Source organism: Scyliorhinus canicula, chromosome 10, assembly GCF_902713615.1.
Source record: "Scyliorhinus canicula chromosome 10, sScyCan1.1, whole genome shotgun sequence".
Lineage (NCBI taxonomy): Eukaryota > Metazoa > Chordata > Chondrichthyes > Carcharhiniformes > Scyliorhinidae > Scyliorhinus > Scyliorhinus canicula.
The window spans coordinates 41,556,119-41,574,966 of record NC_052155.1 but is presented as its reverse complement, the minus strand read 5'-3'; the positions used below and the strand labels follow the sequence as shown (position 1 = coordinate 41,574,966).

At 48.5% G+C, this 18,848-nt stretch overlaps 1 protein-coding gene across 2 annotated transcripts in view; it reads left to right on the top strand.

Annotated features, from left to right (window-relative positions):
- LOC119972316 (1-phosphatidylinositol 4,5-bisphosphate phosphodiesterase gamma-1-like) overlaps positions 1-9,776 on the top strand; it is a 296,119-nt gene extending 286,343 nt beyond the window's left edge. For both annotated transcript variants that reach the window (XM_038808825.1, XM_038808824.1), the window contains exons 31-32: positions 4,018-4,202; positions 8,580-9,776. In XM_038808825.1, coding sequence (XP_038664753.1) covers positions 4,018-4,202; positions 8,580-8,640 — 246 coding nt within the window. In that variant the 3' untranslated portion in view covers positions 8,641-9,776. The remainder of the gene's footprint in view (positions 1-4,017; positions 4,203-8,579) is intronic.
- Positions 9,777-18,848: the final 9,072 nt, after the last annotated feature.

Genomic DNA, 18,848 nt, shown 5'->3' with positions numbered 1-18,848 from the left:
TATATAGCCTTTAGCTTTGGCTTTTGGTTATCTTTGTAATATCTAGTCATGACTGATGGCGTATGCTGGGTGTTTTTCTTTCAGTCCCTTCCTGCCATTCTCTGACTCTCATTTCCAATATTACTATTTTGTTCTCCGACTTAGACACTCCCCCGTTGATTTGCTTCATCAACCCAAGCTTGATTCCTCATCCACCTTGTTTACTTTAAAGCCCCCTCTACTTGCTTAGTTATGCAGCTTGCTCGAACACGGATCCCAGCACTGTTCAGGTGTAGACTGTCCAAACAGTACAGCCCCCATTATCCCCAGTGCTGATGCCAGTGTCCCATGACCCACTTCTCCCACACCAGTCTTTGAGCCATGCATTCATTCCCCTGTTCCAATTTGTATGTGGCTGAGGTAATAATCGGGTGATTCTGAGACTCTGCTTCATAATTTGGTGCCTAGCTCTTCATACTGACCATGCAGGACCTCTTTCCTTTTCCTGCCTATGTCAGTGGTATCTCCAGGGACCATGACAGCTCTTAAATTCCTCTATGGCCCTGAGCACATGTCTGGAACCTTGGCACCGAGCGGGCAACACAGCCCTCTGGGCTGATTGAAGCGAAATGTGTCCAGATCCACTCACCTTTCCTGCCTTGTTTTGGCCATAGTCCAGTCTATAGAATGGGTGATAACGTGATTTCAGACATTCAATTCTGGAAAGTTATTTGAATTCTGGATTCGGGGAAGGATGATGTCAGATTTCAAATCCTGGCAGTGTTGCACTCAACCTTCCCAGATGAATAGAATGGTGATCTTACTCAGGAAATGGGAAGAAAGCAGGAAATTGACCACAGAACAAAGCAAGAGGGCTCGTCACATCATCAATCGTCAGACGTTCCTGGATGATCAGCACAGAAAATAACTTGCCACTTCCTGTACTTGGCACCTTTCCAACAGTAGAGCTGTGGAACATCCCAAAGGCAGTCTTTCCTGTTTGGGAGCCAGTCATTCAAAGACGTGGCAGGCCTGCCTCCCACAGGAAAGGTGACCTAACCATCTTCCTCCACAGAAAATTACCTGACACCCCCCCCCCCCCCCCCCCCCACCCCAACTCTGTTCCTCCAGCTGGATGGCCAGGCTAATTTCTGGACTTTAATAATCTTTATTAGTGTCACAAGTAGGCTTACATTAACACTGCTATGTAATTACTGTGAAAAATCCCATGATAGTGAGAGCTGAAAGGGGAATCTCGGGTGTTAATCCTTGTACCATGACACCTTGAAAAAGGAATGTTTGAGCTACCAAAGTGTCTTTAATTCCATGCACCGTTATTTTTTCTCCCCCATTTCCAGCGGCGTGAATAGGAGGGCAAAAGTGAAGTAGCTGCTATGCCCAGATATCAGCCTTTCCCCTTCTAAAATGGATGCCATGAGGCGTAGCGTCCTCCATACAGACTGCTTTCTTCAGCTCCTGTTCACACAGAGGAAACACTTAAACGGAAACTCCAAGAAAACTTTGCAAAATGCCTCGCCGTGACTGAGGAGAAAACTGAAAATTTAGAAAACAGAATATTGACCTATTTTACTTCCCACTCATACAACGTGGCAGTGTAGCCTCAGTCTACAATTAGATGCAATGGGATAGGATTGTTATGTGACTGCAACTGGCCACACATAGAACTCTTAAGCTCAGCCTGGTGTAAAGGCATGGTGGAGAATTGTATAGCACTTGCCCAGTCGGGCAGGATTCGCAACATTGGAAACTTTGTTGCTGTTGGTAGCAGCAGGTAATAATGTCATAATAAGTAATTAAGGGAAGATGTTACTTTTTTTAAAAATGTTATCTTCATCAAAAAATATTTAATTAGCTAACAGATAGAGAGATAGGACAGCAGCACACATGCAGACAGAACCGGAAACCACACACACACACTCATGCATACTCAGAAACCACGACTTTCAGGTAGAGAGAGTGACACACAGAAGCAGTGGTGTCACATGTGCATAATGTGATGAATCACTTCACGATTTATGCCTCTGTAATCGCATGACTAAAGATATGCCAAACACTTTTAGTCATAAGGGGTGTATATACACAATGATCCGCTGAAGCAACCTATTCAATTCACATCTTGTATAAAATATTCTGCTTAACTATTAGTATTACCAAAGTGAATAACCTCAGACGTCCCCACATTATTCTCGTATGCCATTGTGTTGCCCACCTGTTGAAACTGTCTATATCTCGTTCAGACTCTTTGGGCGAGATTTTCCAGACACGCCCGTCGAGGATTGGAAATTCCCGCCCAAAGTCAACGGGCCATTTCTGGTCTGTCAAATTTTCCATCCTGCCCGCAACAGTCCCCACAACAGGCGGAACCAGAAGATTTAGGCTCTTTACAGCTCCTTACAGCTGTGTTCCGACCTTGCTTTGTATTGTCAGCAAACGTACTCTGTGTCTCTTCATCTAAGTAGTTAACATTCATACCATTGCTGAATTCCCACAATCAACATTCTGAGGGTTTTCATTAAACAGAAGCCGAACCGGACCAGGCATATAAATAATGTGTCGACAAGAGCAAGTCGGGGGAGTAGGAATTCTATGGTGAGTGTCTCACCTTCTGACTCCCCCAAGCCTGCCCACAAGTCAGGAGTGTGATAGAATACTGTCCAGTTGCGTGGATGAGTACAGCTGCAATAACACTCAAGAATCTTGATAAAGCAACCTGCTTGATCAGTACACCATTTATTATCTTTAACATTCACCCGCACTGACGCACAGCGGCAGCAGTATAGACTCACTGCAAGATGCACCTCAGCAACTCACTAAGTACCTTCGAAAGCACATTCCAAGCCCTTCACCCTCTATCATGGAACAGGACATGGGCAGTAGATGCATGGGAACAGTACCGCTTGAAGTTCTCCTCCAAGTTACAGGCCATCCTGGCTTGGAGCTACATCGCCATTCCTTTACTGTGACTAGGCCAAAACCCTGGAACTCCTTTCCTAACTGGTGTACCTAAACTGAGAAACTGCAGTGGTTAAATAAGACAATTCACCACCACCCTCTTGAGGGCAATTAATGATGAGCAAGAAATCCTGGCCTTGCCAGCGATGCCCATTCCCAAGCACAGATTAAAATAAAAGACAGTATAGAATGAAAAAGGCCATCAAAGTTATCATTTTCCAGCATCTCAACTCAACACCTCAAGGAAAGATTGGTATAAATCCAATGTTGAGATATCCGTTATTCAATGCTGAACTATTGTCTTTACAAAAACATTTATCCCAACCTCAACAACACAGGAATGATTTGAGATTATTTTCCTGCTTTAAATTAATGGGTCACATTATATTGTATAGTCCTTGCTGCCTAACTTTCCTCTATGCAGGTCAGCTATGGGATACTTTATGTCCTTAGGAGGGAAGAAATAAATCTTTCTTATTTTGGTCCATGTATTTGATCATCTGAGTCACTCCTCTCTATAATAACCAAACTAGCCCCTATTTAAAAGTTAATTTTCTCTCGCTCATCTACTTTTATTGTGTGGCAGGAATGGGTACGTGGATTCATAGAATCTTGCAACATCGAAGAAAACCATTAATTACATCAAGCCTCTGACCGTTCTTTGATAGAGTCCTACTCCCTCACTCCAAAGCTCGGCAATACTTTCCTTGTCAAATTTATACCCAATCGCCTTTTGAAACTTTCTTGCAATCTCCTATCTTATTAATATTAAAAATGTGTCCTGCGCAGCCTGCATCAGATAGTCTGCTTTCATCCAATTCTGGACATTTACAATCGACCACGAATTTGGACCAATCTTTCGTGAAATTTCTAGTTTCCAGTGAACTACCTCGCAAAATTGGTCACTGCAGCCTGAAATCAAAAATAAAGGTAATGAAGGACATTTACCTCAAAATGGAGTCGAGTTCCCTTGAATGGCCTTTATTTGGTACCAGGTGTGTGTGAGGTCTTGACATGCTGAGTGATGCAGAACGCTGTAAAACTGTATGCACTATCTTCAAACAGGAGGAAGATGATGAAAACCTCTACTCGTCCATCCAGCAATTACGCGATAGGACAAATGAACTTTCCAGTCAGGTGTCGAGTTTTGAGCGGAACAACGGCTCTGACTCCCGGTATCAGCAACAACTGGATGAGCTACGGGTTGCGCAGGATCAACTGATGGAGCTAACTGAAGCTCGAAACAAACGGTAAATGGGAAATCGGAGCGGGTAGGGAATGTAAATTATAAGTGCGTATGTTCAGACACAGTTTGATAATGTTCTAGCTGATATACCTTCTTACAATAACTGGGGCACCAGGAATGCAGCTCTGTCCATCGGTGGAGACCAGGGGACACTGGGATTCTTTCTGGATTACTCTAGCCAAGAATCAGGAACAACACAATCGACCAAATGGTCTCCTTCTACGATTAAAATATCTCTTGGCCTTCCCTTGGTATATTTGCCACAGCATAGTAAAATTTCAAACAGTAGGCTTTTTAATTTGGAGACCGAGATTCAAATCCAGCACCAGACAGAGAGGGTGAAAGTCTTTTTTCATCACGTTCCTTGTAAAATGAACTGTAATACGTAGTTTCAATCCAGTCCCTATAGGACAGGGATTAATAGCACTAATTCAACACTAATGGTTCATGAATGGGTTGAAAATTGCTGGAAAGATAACAGCTTGACAATGACACAGACTACTATTAATGCACAACCCAGCGAGCAGGTTTAGGAAACTGACGATGCCGCGTGAGTTACGATTCTGTAGAACTTTCTGGTCAATTTGCTAACACCATGGGTGCGATTCTCCCAAAGGGAGACAAAGTGCCGACGCCGGAGTGAAAACCGGAGTGTTTCACTCCGGCGTCGGAGGCTGCTCCTCGTCCTCTATTCTCCCACCCCCTCGTAAATGAGGTGGCCGGCGGCGCCTAAATGACGTCACCCGCGCATGCGCGGTTGCCGTCCTCCCCTCTGCCGCCCCGCAAGACATGGAGGAGTGATCTTGCGGGGCGGCGGAGGGAAAAGAGTGCGTCTTTCAGAGATGCCGGCCCAACGATTGGTGGGCACCGATCGCGGGCCAGACCCCTCCTGAGCACCCCCCCCCCCCCCCGGTGCTCGATCCTCCCTCCCCTCCCCCACAGGCCCCACACGCAGCGGTCGCGCGCTGTTCATGCCGGCAGCGACCAGATGTGGTTGGCGGCCTGTCGCAAATGACGTCACGCCGTTTTTTTGGGGGGTTGGGAGAATCGCGTGCGGGTGCCAGGGCGGCGTGGCCTGAATCGCCCGGCATTCCCGCGATTCTCCTACCCGGCGTGGGGGTCGGAGAATCATGCCCCATATGTGAGCTGCGGCTTCTCAATCTTAAATTTTGTTATTTTTAAGAACCTAGATTTACGCATTAATGACACATTAAACCTATTAGGACTGGAATGTAATGACATATGTACCTTTTATGATACAGTAATGTAATGCTAATCAACGGAGCTCAGAAAAGGAAACAATTTGAGCTGTTCAATCACATTCTTGCATGTAATAAGCTGTTCGGGATGTTGCATTTTTTCTCACTTTCCTCTGTCTCTTTTTTCTCTCTCTTTCATCATCCAACCTTTCTTTCTCTCCCTTTATTTATCTTGCTGCACCTGATTTGACCCTAATCACCTGTCTTTCCTGCCATTGATGTTACTGCTGGTAACACAAAGGTCCCAGATGCCTCACTGTTCTCCTCTTATCAACTCCCACTTCCAGTAACTTATGGTGCTAAACAATTGAAGCTGAAGGACGAAAGAAAAAAAGCTAACAATATATTCCCCATGCCAGCAAGATACGATCCAACATACTGCAGGCAAGGCAAGGAAAGCTGCTTACCCAGTCTGGCATGTATGTGACTCCCGTCCCACACCTACATGCTTGTACTCAAACTGGCTTCTCAAGTATCCGAGCAAGCCATTCAGTTGTGCCAAACCCTACAGGCCCACCACCATTTTTGCATGGTAGCTGGGGTTATGCAGTACAATCACCAGCAATGCTCGCAACTCGAGGTGAGTGGTAGATTTTTATAAGTTGGCCATCTCACTCAGACAAGCCACGGGATGGCTGATGTACAAAACTGAAACAAATGTCACAGTTGGATAATAGGCTTCTGAGTTTGGTGGAAATACCAAATATTCGGAGCAGAGTGTAGAGTCAACCCAATTCATTTTTTCCTATTTTTTAGGGGCAATTTAGCGTAGCCAATGTATCTACCCTGCACATCTTTGGGTTGTGGGGGTGAAACCCACGCAGACACGGTGAGAATGTGCAAACTCCACCCGGACAGTGACCCAGAGCCAGGATCGAATCTGGGACCTCAGCGCCGTGAGACAGTAATGCTAACCACTGCCACACTGTGCTGCCCTGTTCCTATTTCTTATGGTCTGACAGTACACAGTGACTGCACTTCAAAAGTTATCATTGGCCTTAAGGCACTTTAGAGCAACTTGAAATTGTAAAAAATACACAATGGCGTAATTCAGCGATTGCGTTGTGTCACAAGTCACCTGATTCACTCTGCCCTGCATGATCCAGATCTGCTAATTTAAATACCCGATCACCGGATTCACCCGGGAGTCAACGGCTTCACCTGCAAGACCTTGCCAGCGCACCTTTTAGTATTGGTCTACACAAATGTGGACCAGACGCGATGCAACCTTGGCTCACTGGCAATTAGAGACCTATGTGGTCAGGGATAGGGCAGCCTGATACCCAATCACTCCTGCTGGCAGCTAGGCACCTTCGCACTGCCAGCCTGGCAGCACCACTCAGGCACCCCGACACTGCCAGGGCACCTGCATGGCATTTACGGTGCCAGGCTGGCTGTACCAGGGTTCCCGCATGTCAGGTTGGCACTGCCAGGGTAGGACCGGGGGGGGGGCCTTGCCAATTGGAGGACGTGAAGGGTGATCCCGGGAGCTAAAGGAGGTTTGGGGGGATGAGGGGTGGTCCAGAGCTGCTGGTAGGGGAGGCCTGAAATTGATGATGGGGGAGGGGAACGGTGTTAAGATCGGGGCTGCCATTCCTGAAATCTCTGAGTGCGGCCTCGGTGGGAAGAAGCTCCTTGAGACCAAATGTAAAGTGCTGTTGAACAGTGGGGTGATTCTCGGTGCTGTAGCCACCAAGAAACACCGTGCCAAAAGTGACTTAAACTTACATCTGCAAAATTGTGCCCAATGCAAGTCTTTCTTTATATGCCAAGTTAAAATCTCTACACTCTGCTCCGAATATTTGGTATTTCCACCCAGACTCAGAAGCCTATTATCCAACTGTGACATTTGTTTCAGTTTTGTACATCAGCCATTCCGTGGCTTCTCTGAGTGAGATGGCCAACTTATAAAATTTTTAAAAAAAAGAAATCGGAGCAGGAATTGGCCTTTTGGCCCCTCCAACCTGCTCCGCCATGCAATAGGATCATGGCTGATGCGACATTTCCCACACCCACCCTCCTGCCCTTTCCCCGTAACCCGTGAATCCCTGACTGATTAAGAATCTATTTATCTCAGCCTTAAATATACACAAGAACTCTGCCTCCACAGCTCTCTGTGGCTGGGAGTTCAAAAGATTCACAACCCTCTGAAAGAAGAAATTCCTCCTCATCTCAGTCTTAAATTGGCACCTCTGTATTCTGAGACTGTGCCCTCTGGTCCTAGACTCTCCCAAGAGGGGAAACATCCTCTCCATATTTACCCTGTCAAGCCCCTTGAGAATCCTGTATGTACCAATGAGATCACCTCTCATTCTTCTAAATTTCAGGAAACGGAGTAACCAATTTGTGCTCAGTAAGCGCTCCCAGACAATAATCTGGTATATTACCAGATCGGTTTTGGCTGTGGAATAAACATTGGCCGGATCATTGGGAAAACTCTTCTGTTCCTCTTCAAACATTGCTGTAGATAAAGGCAGTACGGTGGCGCAGTGAGTTAGCCCTGCTGCCTCACGGCGCCGAGGTCCCAGGTTCGATCCCGGCTCTGGGTCACTGTCCATGTGGAGTTTGCACATTCTCCCCGGGTTTGTGTGGCTTTTGCCCCCAAAACCCAAAGATGTGCAGGCTAGGTGGATTGTCCAGGCTAAAGTGCCCCTTAATTGGAAAAAAAAATAATTGGGTACTCTAAATTTATAAAATAAAAAAAACATACAAAACCATGCTGTAGATTCTTTTACAGAGGACTGAAAGGGCAAATCGCTGCCAAGGTCTCAGTTAAACATATTGTTCAAAAGATGGTACCTCTGGCAGTGCAGCAGTCCCTCAGTACTGCATCAGAGTGTCAGCCTAGCGATTGTGTTCAACTTTCTGAAGTGGAAGCTGAACCTAGGACCTGCCAACTGCAAAGCGAGAGTGCTGCCACTGAGCCATGGTGGGCACATGGCTGTGGTCCATTTGACCCAGGAATGCCTAATGCTGATGTTGGGCATGTGAAATAGAAAGTGTTCCATTGATGGCGCTAACATGCCTTATTTAGATGAGCACCAAAGCAAAGTAAACCTGTCTTTTACAGTGGGCTGATAAACTTAGTCATCCTTTGTTTTGTTTTTCTTTTTTTCCTGCAGACTCATAGAAAAGAAAAAAAGAGACAGACTACGGCAACAAATGGGGAACAAGAAAAGCTAAAGATTCACGTGACTCTGGCAATGCCGAGGCTGCAGATCGTTAAGACCTCTTATCGGTTTCTATGGAAACCCTCGGCAGATTCAGCCTACAAACAGGCGGTCCTGGAATATTTCTGTATGAAGTCCATTTAGCACATGGTGTAAGCTGGCCTAAGCTTTTTGGAGACGACTTCAGAGACTATTGATACAGCTCTGGTGCCTTTTTGACGTTTTCATTTCTCTCCCTTTTACTGTGCAACATCCACAGATGACGGATTATATTTTTTAAAGTGTCGAAATAAAGAAGAGAAACAGACGCACTTACATCAGATCTGAAGCGTAGCACCACATGATTCTCAGCTGGTTAGGTCTCATGCAGATATGGTGAAGTTCATTGAGTGTATCCAGTTCTATGGCGTTTTCTCTACCTCCCTTGTTGGTTCTAGCCCAGACTATCCATACGTTAGAGGTCCTACCTATCAATCACTCTTCCTATGGGTCACATTTGTTCCCTGTAAAACTTTCCTCTTCACCACTATTATAAAATACCAACGTAGACCTGCCCGTACATTGAACAAAAAATAGTGAAGGTGATTTAATGTCCCAAGGAGTTATGCACCATGGCCATGGTAAGGACATGGTTGGTTATTCTTTTATTCATGGGGACGTTTTGTTCCAACTATGAGAGCCACGAGCTCTGGAATAAAAGGGAATAACCTGTTTGGGAAAAGCATTGATTGCTATTTCAAAATAAAAAGTTCAATCTTTTTGCTTGCTAAGTAGCTCTCCAGCGAGAGCACGTTTCTTTGTTTTTGTTCCCGTTAACAGGTTTTCCCACCCCTTCCAGCCATCCACTCGAAAGGCCACGTCGAGGCTGGGGGTTGGGAGGCAGGTTCCTTCGCTGCCGCCAATTGTTTCTCTCAGACTGATTGCTGGGAGGCGAGCAAGAATGGATTTTTGTTTTTAGAGAAAATTTTTATTTTTCCAAGTTTCAATTGTACAAATTTAAAAGGGTCCATAATGCCCGACGTACAGGTAGAACCGAGCACGAGCATTAACAAATAAAAAAAGATGTAAAGGAAAATATGTATCCCAGCATTTAAGTTGACATTAAATACATGAGTACGAGCAAATTCAATAAACAGTGTTACTACTTTATTGTAGTTATGTTCATTTCTTTTTGTCCTCCCGCTCTTTTCCATTTTACCCTGAAGTCAGGGTTAACTCATTGGAAAAACTATACAAATGGTCACGCTTCATACTTGTGTGGTAATATGCCTTTCAGAGATCAGAGCATGACATCATTCGGAAGGAAGTGTGTCATGCAGTCCAGTTTAGTTTTACTTCCGTTATAATCAGAGCACATATAGACAGCTCTGCTGCTGGTTCAAGCTTTATACCCAAATATAATCTACTTCCATGTGCCTAGCCTTCAGAAATGAACACACAGGGGGCGCGATTCTCCGCCCCCCACGACGGGTCAGAGAATAGCGGGAGGGCCTTCCGACATTTTTCCCGACCTCCCGCTATTCTCCCCCCCACGCCCGCCCCCCAACACGAATCGCTGCTCGCCATTTTTTTACGGCGAGCAGCGATTCTCCCCTAGCCGATGGGCCGATTTCCCAGGTCTTTACGGCCGTTTTCACAACGGCAACACACCTGCTCTCACCGTTCGTGAAAACGGCCGCAAAGTGCCGTTCTGGGTAACCATGGCACCGATTGGCACGGCCGCACCACGGCCGTGCCAAGGGTGCCATGGGCCCGCGATCGTTGGGCACCGATTGCGGGCAGCGGGTCCGAACCCCGCGCACTCTTTGTTCCTCCGTCGCCCCGCTGGATCAGTCCACGGGGCGGCTGAGGGGCATACCGGCCCGCGCATGCGCGGGTTTCACGCATATGCGTGATGACATCATCCGCGCATGCACGGGTTGGAGCCGTCCAATCCGCGCATGCGCGGCTGACGTCATCATGCGCGTCAGCCGCCGTTAACTTTGGCGCGCGGGTTTAGCGAATTACGCTAAGCCTGCGATGCCGAGGTTCACGGGGCCCCGCTGCTAGCCCCGACCGGGGAGCAGAATCGGGTCCCGGCAGGGGGCGCGGAGGCTGCCGGGAAACACGGCTGGTTTCACGGCCGCCTTCACGACTCTCCGCATTTGCAGAGAATCGCGCCCAGGGTGTTTTCTTAATCTCCAATGAGTGATTGGGGCCTTTATATCATGATAAAACATGGTATGAATGCACCAGTGATGCTTTATAAATGACGTGGATGACATGGTTCTCAGCCAGACAGCACAATTCAGAACAGGTATGAGATGGTAAGCAATCTTACATTTTGCTACATGGCATGTGACACACTTAGTGTTTTTGTTTTGGACTGCAACAAAGTTGAAGTGTTGGAGAATATTGAGACTGCAGTGAGCTGACGCTATAGATACAGTGCTCATGCAAAGAGCTGGTAAACATCCTCATGGTGAGATTGCAATGTAAAGCCTGTCATTCAGTGAGTGGGACAGCGCATTAAGAGGACCAGCATCGGCTTAGCTCAGTCAGGAGATGACCAGGGATGGGTCAGATCGATAGCCATAAAAATTGGGCCAAAGACGGTGGCAATTATAATTGGCTGTGCTTTGGCAAAGCACACAAAAGCGGCTACAGTGATACTCATCCCAGGGACTAAAGATCAAAGAGACAATGGCAAAATGTCCACAAAATTCCCCAATTTGAATTGGGGTGCAGCATTTTTTCGATTAATTTATAGATTGTGGGCACTACTGGCTGGACCAGCATTTATTGCCCACGCCTAATTGCAACTGAGTGCCTTGCCTCATTTCAGAGGGCAGTTAAGAGTCAACCTAATACCTTGCTGAGTTGGCCAGACCCAGGGTGGTTGGTATTTTTAAGACAATCAACAATGGCTCTATTGGACTTTTAATTTCATTTGTTTTTAATTCAAATGTTACCATCTGCAATGGTGGGATTTGAACCCAGGTGTCTGGTTCTAGTTCATTGACAATACCACTACACCATCGCCTCCATAGTTAACCTATTAACCAGGTTAGAATACAGAGCTATGGGGCACGATTCTCCGAAATGGAGACAAAATCCCGACGCCGGAGTGAAAACCGGAGTGTTTCACTCCGGCATCGGAGCCCGCTCCTGTCATAATATACATCTATGTATATAATGGAGTGCAGACAGGCAGTGACTGACACGCAGGATGACCAGTGGCACACAGAACAGAGCAGGACACTACCACTATAAAGCCAGAGGGCACCAGGCTTCCCGCTCTCTCGGGACCCAGCCACTAGGACAGTCAGAGTTTGTGAGCTAGCCAGTGCAAACACCATGCGGTAGCTAGTAAGTCTGGTCAGGCTAGTACTAGGTCTCCAGTCAAGTCAGTATAGTGTCAACCCACAGTTGAGCATGTATATTAGTTAAGACATTAAATAAAACTGTGTTGCACCTTATCAAGTGTTGGAGGTCTGTCTCTCGCTACACTCCATCAAGTGCAGTCCACGTCGACGCAGCCTGCCCAACACATCATGATATCAGTGAGTGATACTGCAATTTGACGGACCTACCTTGAGTGACTCTGCGTTGACCAGCAAACAGCCATCCGGTGACATGGAAAATGTCCACTCTCCTCCGCAGCTCTGCATCACCGGCAACCTCGGTGCAAATTGGAAGATCTTCAAACAAAAGTTCCTCCTATATATCCAAGCCACCGACCTCGAGGTAACATAGGATGCCAGGAAGATCGCACTATTCCTCTCCACAGCGGGGGACCACGCCATCCACATCTACAACTCCCTTACATTCGCTGAAGGCGAAGACAAGACAACATTTAAAACAGTCCTGCTGAAGTTCGACACCAACTGCGACATTGAGTTAATGAGAGCTTTGAATGGTACGTTTTCCAGCAGAGGCTTCAGGGTAAGGATGAACCTTTTCAGTCCTTTTTAACCCATCTCCGCATCCTCGCGCAGTCATGTAACTATGACTCGACAGCTGATTCCATGATCCGGGATCAGATCGTTTTCGGGGTCCACTCCCATTCCCTTCACCAGCAGCTCCTGAAAGTCAAGCAGCTCACCCTTACCACCGCTATCGAAACGTGCGTTCTTCACGAGCATGCTAAGAATCGGTACTCCCACATCAGGGCGGCAGAGAATGCAAAGCTAGCCTCCCACGAGGCGGAACGGGTGCAGGCTATCGCACAAATGCAGGGCCTAAGCATCGACGGGAGTGGCCATTTTGCGCGCTTTTCCCGGGCCCCTGCGTGCCATGACCGAGGGGACGGCGAGACCGACGACCAGACTGCGTAGGTGCGTTCGTGATTCGACCGCAATGCACATGCGCGATGGCGCATGGAACGCGCTGACGTTGGCGTCATGACGTGTCCGAATTGTGGCTCCACCCACTTAAAGCGGCAATGTCCAGCAAAAGCACGACGGTGTCTACAGTGTGGCAAGCTTGGCCACTACGCAGCCCTTTGCAGATCTGCTCCACTGCCCAGCAGCCAGCAATCCCAGCCATGGCGCAGAAGTGTCCGTTCACTACAGCAAGGCATGCCAGATTCCGACCCCGACAGCCCAACAGATCCTGATGCTGAGTGCCTCAAATCCCCATACTGGGTGGGCATCATTACGAAGCATGCGCTGCCTTTCTCCAAGATAATGAAGCACCTCTCGATCCTCAGCGTGGATCCTGACGATGAGTGGTGTGCTTTCCTCACAGTTAACAAGGCTCGCATGCGGTTCAAACTGGACACCGGCACATTGGCGAACCTCATCTCGAAATCTGATCTCGACACCATCCACGTCAGACCAAGTATTCTTCCACCGGCCTGCCAGCTCCTTGACTACAATGGCAATGCCATAGCTGCCAGTGGCTCGTGCCAACCTGGAGTGTCCAATAAGTCGATTAAAGCGCGCTGCGGTTTGAGATTGTCGGACCTAACAGAGCATCCTTACTCGGTGCTCGGGCCTGCAAGCTCCTGAACCTGGTTCAGCGAGTCCACACCATGTCATCCTCACAGGCGATGGCCTCACCAGATGAAAACTTCCAGGCTGATATTGATGACATCATCACGCAGTACCACAGCATGTTCGATGGAATGGGCATGCTCCCATACCGATATAAAATCCTGCTCAAACCGAACGCCACCCCTGTAATTCATGCACCATGTCGGGTGCCGGCACCCCTCAAGGATCGCCTCAAGCAGCAATTACAGGACCTCCAGGACCAGGGCATCATATCAAAGGTCACAGAACCCACGGACTGGGTCAGCTCCATGGTCTGCGTCAAGAAGCCGTCAGGGGAGCTTCGGATCTGCATCGACCTCAAGGATCTAAACCGCAACATCATGCAGGAGCATTACCCGATACCAAAACGTGAAGAGTTGACCAGTGAGATGGCTCATGCCAAATTCTTTATGAAGCTGGATGCCTCCAAGGGGTTCTGGCAAATACAGCTGGACGCATCCAGTCGCAAGCTGTGCACATTCAATACCCCGTTCGGTCGCTACTGCTACAACCGGATACCCTTTGGCATCATCTCTGCCTCAGAGGTATTTCACCGCATCATGGAACAGATGATGGAGGGTATCGAGGGGGTGCGAGTGTATGTTGACGATGTCATCATCTGGTCCACCACTCCCCAAGAACACATCGCTCGCCTCAAGCAGGTACTCCAGAGAATCCATGAGCATGGCCTCCAACTCAACAGGGCCAAGTGCTCGTTCGATCAATCAGACATCAAAATCCTTGGTGACCACATCTCGCAGCAAGGCGTGCGGCCAGATGCTGACAAGGTTTCGGCGATCAACGCCATGAAGACCCCGGAGGACAAGAAAGTGGTCCTCCGCTTTCTTGGAATGGTCAATTTCCTCGGGAAATTCATTCCCAATATGGCGTCCCACACCACAGCCCTCCACCATCTCGTCAAAAAGTCAACGGAATTCCAGTGGCTGCCCGCGCATGAGAAGGAATGGTGTGAGTTGAGGGCGAAGCTCACCACAGCCCCGGTTCTGGCGTTCTTCGACCCAACCAAGGAGACCAAGATTTCCACTGACGCAAGCCAGGGTGGCATTGGGGCGGTGCTCCTCCAACGAGATGACTCCTCGTCCTGAGCAACGGTACGCTCAGATTGAGAAGGAATGTCTGGGCCTCCTAACGGGAATCAAAAGTTTCACGACTATGTCTATGGACTGCCAAAATTCACGGTAGAAACAGACCACAGGCCACTAGTCCACATAATCCAGCAGGATTTAAATGACATGATGCCTCGGTTACAGCAAATCCGTCTTTTTTTTTAACAAACAATTTTATTGAGGTAGTTTTTGGCTTTGTAAACAGTTACAAACATCAACAGAAAGAAAGCAAAAAAGGCAAAAATGTGCAAACATCCATTTACTTTCAATACTTGAATCGTAACATACTGCACAAGCCCGCTCCCCTCCCTCCGGTACTACCCGCCATTTTTTCCCTCCTACTCTACTCTACTCTACCCCCACCCCCTGCTGACACTCACTCTCCCGCAAAGAAGTCAATAAATGGTTGCCACCTCCGGGTGAACCCCTGTACAGATCCCCTCAAGGCGAACTTAATTTTTTCCATACCCAGGAAACTCGACATGTCTGCAAGCCACAACTCAGTCTTCGGGGGCTTTGAGTCCCTCCATGCCAATAGTATTAGTCGCCGGGCTATCAGGGAAGCAAAGGCCAAAACATCGGCCTCTTTCTCCCCCTGGACTCCCGGGTCCTCCGAAACTCCAAAAAATGCCACCCCTGGACTCATCACCACCCTTGTTTTTAGCACCTGGGGCATGATCCCCGCAAATCCCTCCCAGTACCCCCTCAGCTTAGGGCATGCCCAAAACATGTGAACGTGGTTCGCTGGTCCTCCCGCTCACCTAGAGCATTTGTCCTCTATCCCAAAGAATTTGCTCATCCGAGCCACCGTCATATAGGCCCGGTGAACGACCTTAAATTGGATCAGCCCGAGCCTAGCACATGTCACGGTCGAATTTACCCTACTCAGGGCCTCTGCCCACAGCCCGTCCTCCATTTCCCCGCCTAGCTCCTCCTCCCATTTAAGTTTCAGTTCCTCTGTCTGGGACCCTTCCTCCCTCATGAGCACCTTATAAATACCCGAGACTCTACCCTCCCCTTCTTCCCCCCTAGAGACTATTCTGTCTAGGATCCCCATTGGCGGGAGGCGTGGGAAAGATGGGACCTGTCTACGAACAAAGTCCCGCAACTGTAGGTACCTAAAATCATTTCCCCTTACCAACACAAATTTCTCCTCCAAGCTCCTCAAACTCGCAAAGCTCCCTTCCAGGAACATATCACCCACCCTTCCCACCCCCGCCTGCCGCCATACTCGGAACCCGCCGTCCATACTCCCGGGGGCAAACTGATGGTTGTCGCAGATTGGCGCCCAGACAGACGCTCCCATCTCCCGTACATGCCTCCTCCACTGGCCCCATATCCGCAGGGTCGCCATCACTACCGGGCTGGTGGTGTACTTGGCCGGCGGCAGCGGTAGAGGAGCTGTGACCAGGGCTGCCAAACTGGAGCCCCTGCACAAAGCCGCCTCCACCCGCTCCCAAATAGACCCCGTACCTACCATCCACTTCCTTATCATAGCGATGTTGTCCGCCCAGTAATAATTAATCAGACTCGGCAAAGCCAGCCCTCCCTCGCTGCGGCTCCTCTCAAGCATCGCCTTCTTCACCCGCGGGGATTTTCCCGCCCAGACAAAGCTCATGATCATCCTGTTAACTCTTTTGAAGAAGGACTGTGGGATAAAGATCGGGAGGCACTGAAAAATAAACAGAAATCTAGGGAGGATTGTCATCTTTACAGTCTGCACCCTCCCTGCCAGCGACAGCGGGAGTGCATCCCATCTCTGAAACTCTCCCTTCATTTGCTCCACCACCCTGGCCAAATTTAACTTGTGCAGCCTGCCCCAGTCTCGTGCCACCTGGATTCCCAAATACCGGAAATTTTCCTCAACCAGCCTAAACGGTAGTCCTCTCAATCTGTTCTCCTGGCCCCTTGCCTGTACCACAAACATTTCACTCTTGGCCATATTTAATTTGTATCCTGAGAACTGGCCGAACCTACTCAGCATTCCCAGTATACTTCCCATCCCGGCCACTGGGTCCGACACGTACAGGAGCCCAAAGCACTTTACAGCTTTTACTTTAAAGCACCTACTTTAATGAGACACTTTTGAAATCTAGTCTCTGTTGTAATTTAGACAACGTGGCAGCCAATTTGCAAACAGCAAGTTCCCATTAACAGCATCCAGGGCTGGTTTAGCACAGGGCTAAATTGCTGGCTTTTAAAGCAGACCAAGGCAGGCCAGCAGCACGGTTCAATTCCCGCACCAGCCTCCCGGACAGGCGCCTGAATGTGGCGACTAGGGGCTTTTCACAGTAACTTCATTGAAGCCTACTCATGCCAATAAGCGATTTTCATTTCATTTTCATTATATCACAAACGACACCAATACAACACCTAACCAATCCCCTTACCCTTACCCCCCTCCCCCCAGACAAAAAACAAACCTTCATCAAAATACAGAGACCAAAACCCCCTCCCCCAATACCAAATTCCATTTGCAATATTTTTGTGTCGGGACGATCAAGTACTGGCGGTCCACCTCAAGAATTGCGTCCACCAGCTTCTGCCACTCCACCGTCCCAGACTTATCCCTATGCACCTTATCAGCGATTATGTCCTCCCTGATAACCGCCTTCAGGGCTTTCTAGAGCATAATAATAATAATCTTTATTGACACAAGTAGGCTTGCGTTAACACTGCAATGAAGTTACTGTGAAAAGCCTCTCGTCGCCACATTCCGGCACCTGTTCGGGTACACAGAGGGAGAATTCAGAATGCCCAATTCACATAACGGCACATTTTTCGGGACTTCTGGGAGGAAACCGGAGCACCCGTAGGAAGCCCACGCAGACACGGGGAGAACGTGCAGACTCCGCACAGACAGTGACCCAAGCCGGGAATCAAACCTAGGACTCTGGTGCTGTGAAGCCACAGTGCTAACCACTATGCTCCCCATAATAGAAGGTGAAACCGCCTCATTCCTGCTGAACTCAATGTACTCCCCAATGTCAGAGCATACACGCTTACAAAATCCCTTCTCCGTGGGCAACGCTGCGTCCAATCTCCATGAGGATCTCTGAGAGTGACACGGCTCCAACATCAAGCCTACAAAATACAGAACATGATCCGAGATAACGATCGCTGAGTACACCGCCTCACCCCCCCTCCCCCCTCACGCCAGGAAGAAGAGACCTGACTGCCACGAGGAAGTAAATCCGGGAATATACCTGATGGACGTGGAAGAAAAAAAGAAAACCTCTTATCACTCGTAAAAAATTAAATCTCCACAGGCCTGCCCCCCCCCCCCCCCCCACCCCCCCATATGTTCCATGAACACCAATAACTCATTCTCTACCCCAGATGGATTCAAGAGACTTGGGACTTGACCTAGGATCCAAAACACATTTGAAGTCCACCCCCCCCCCCCCCCCCGCCCCATAATTAGCCAATGTAAATCGAGATCAGGGATAGACATCAGCACCTTATCAATAAATGCCGAGTTGTCCCAATTTGGTGCATATACATTGCCCAACACCACCAGCGTGCCCGCCAAAGACCCACTGATGATTATGTACTTCCCACCTGCCTCTGCCAATATAATAATCACAGAAAAAGCCGCCTTCTTTTTAATCAATGCATTGACTGCCTGTGCCTTACAATCAAAGCCCGAGTGATATATCTGCCCCACCTATCCCTTCCGCATCCTTGTTTAATCCTTGATATGCAAATTCCTGCAGAAAAACCACATCTGCCTTCAGACTTCTCAGGTGCGCAAGCATACGAGACCTTTTAACTGGGCAATTTAACCCCCTCACATTCCAAATTATCAACATGACCGATGGCCTCTGACCACCTCCTTCCGCCCCCCCCCCCCCCCCCCCCACACCCCCACACCCCCAACTCAGGTTCAGCCATAACCTCCCTGCAAGGCACCCAGCACCAGCTCCGGGCCCACCCAAGATGGCCACCACATCCTCCAAATATCCAGTTCAAAAACAACGGAAACATTCCCATCAGGAGTCCACCCCTCCTCTTCCTCTCCCCTCCCAGCTCCATCCCACCCTGAAAATTAAACAATCAACCAACAGAAAAACAACCCC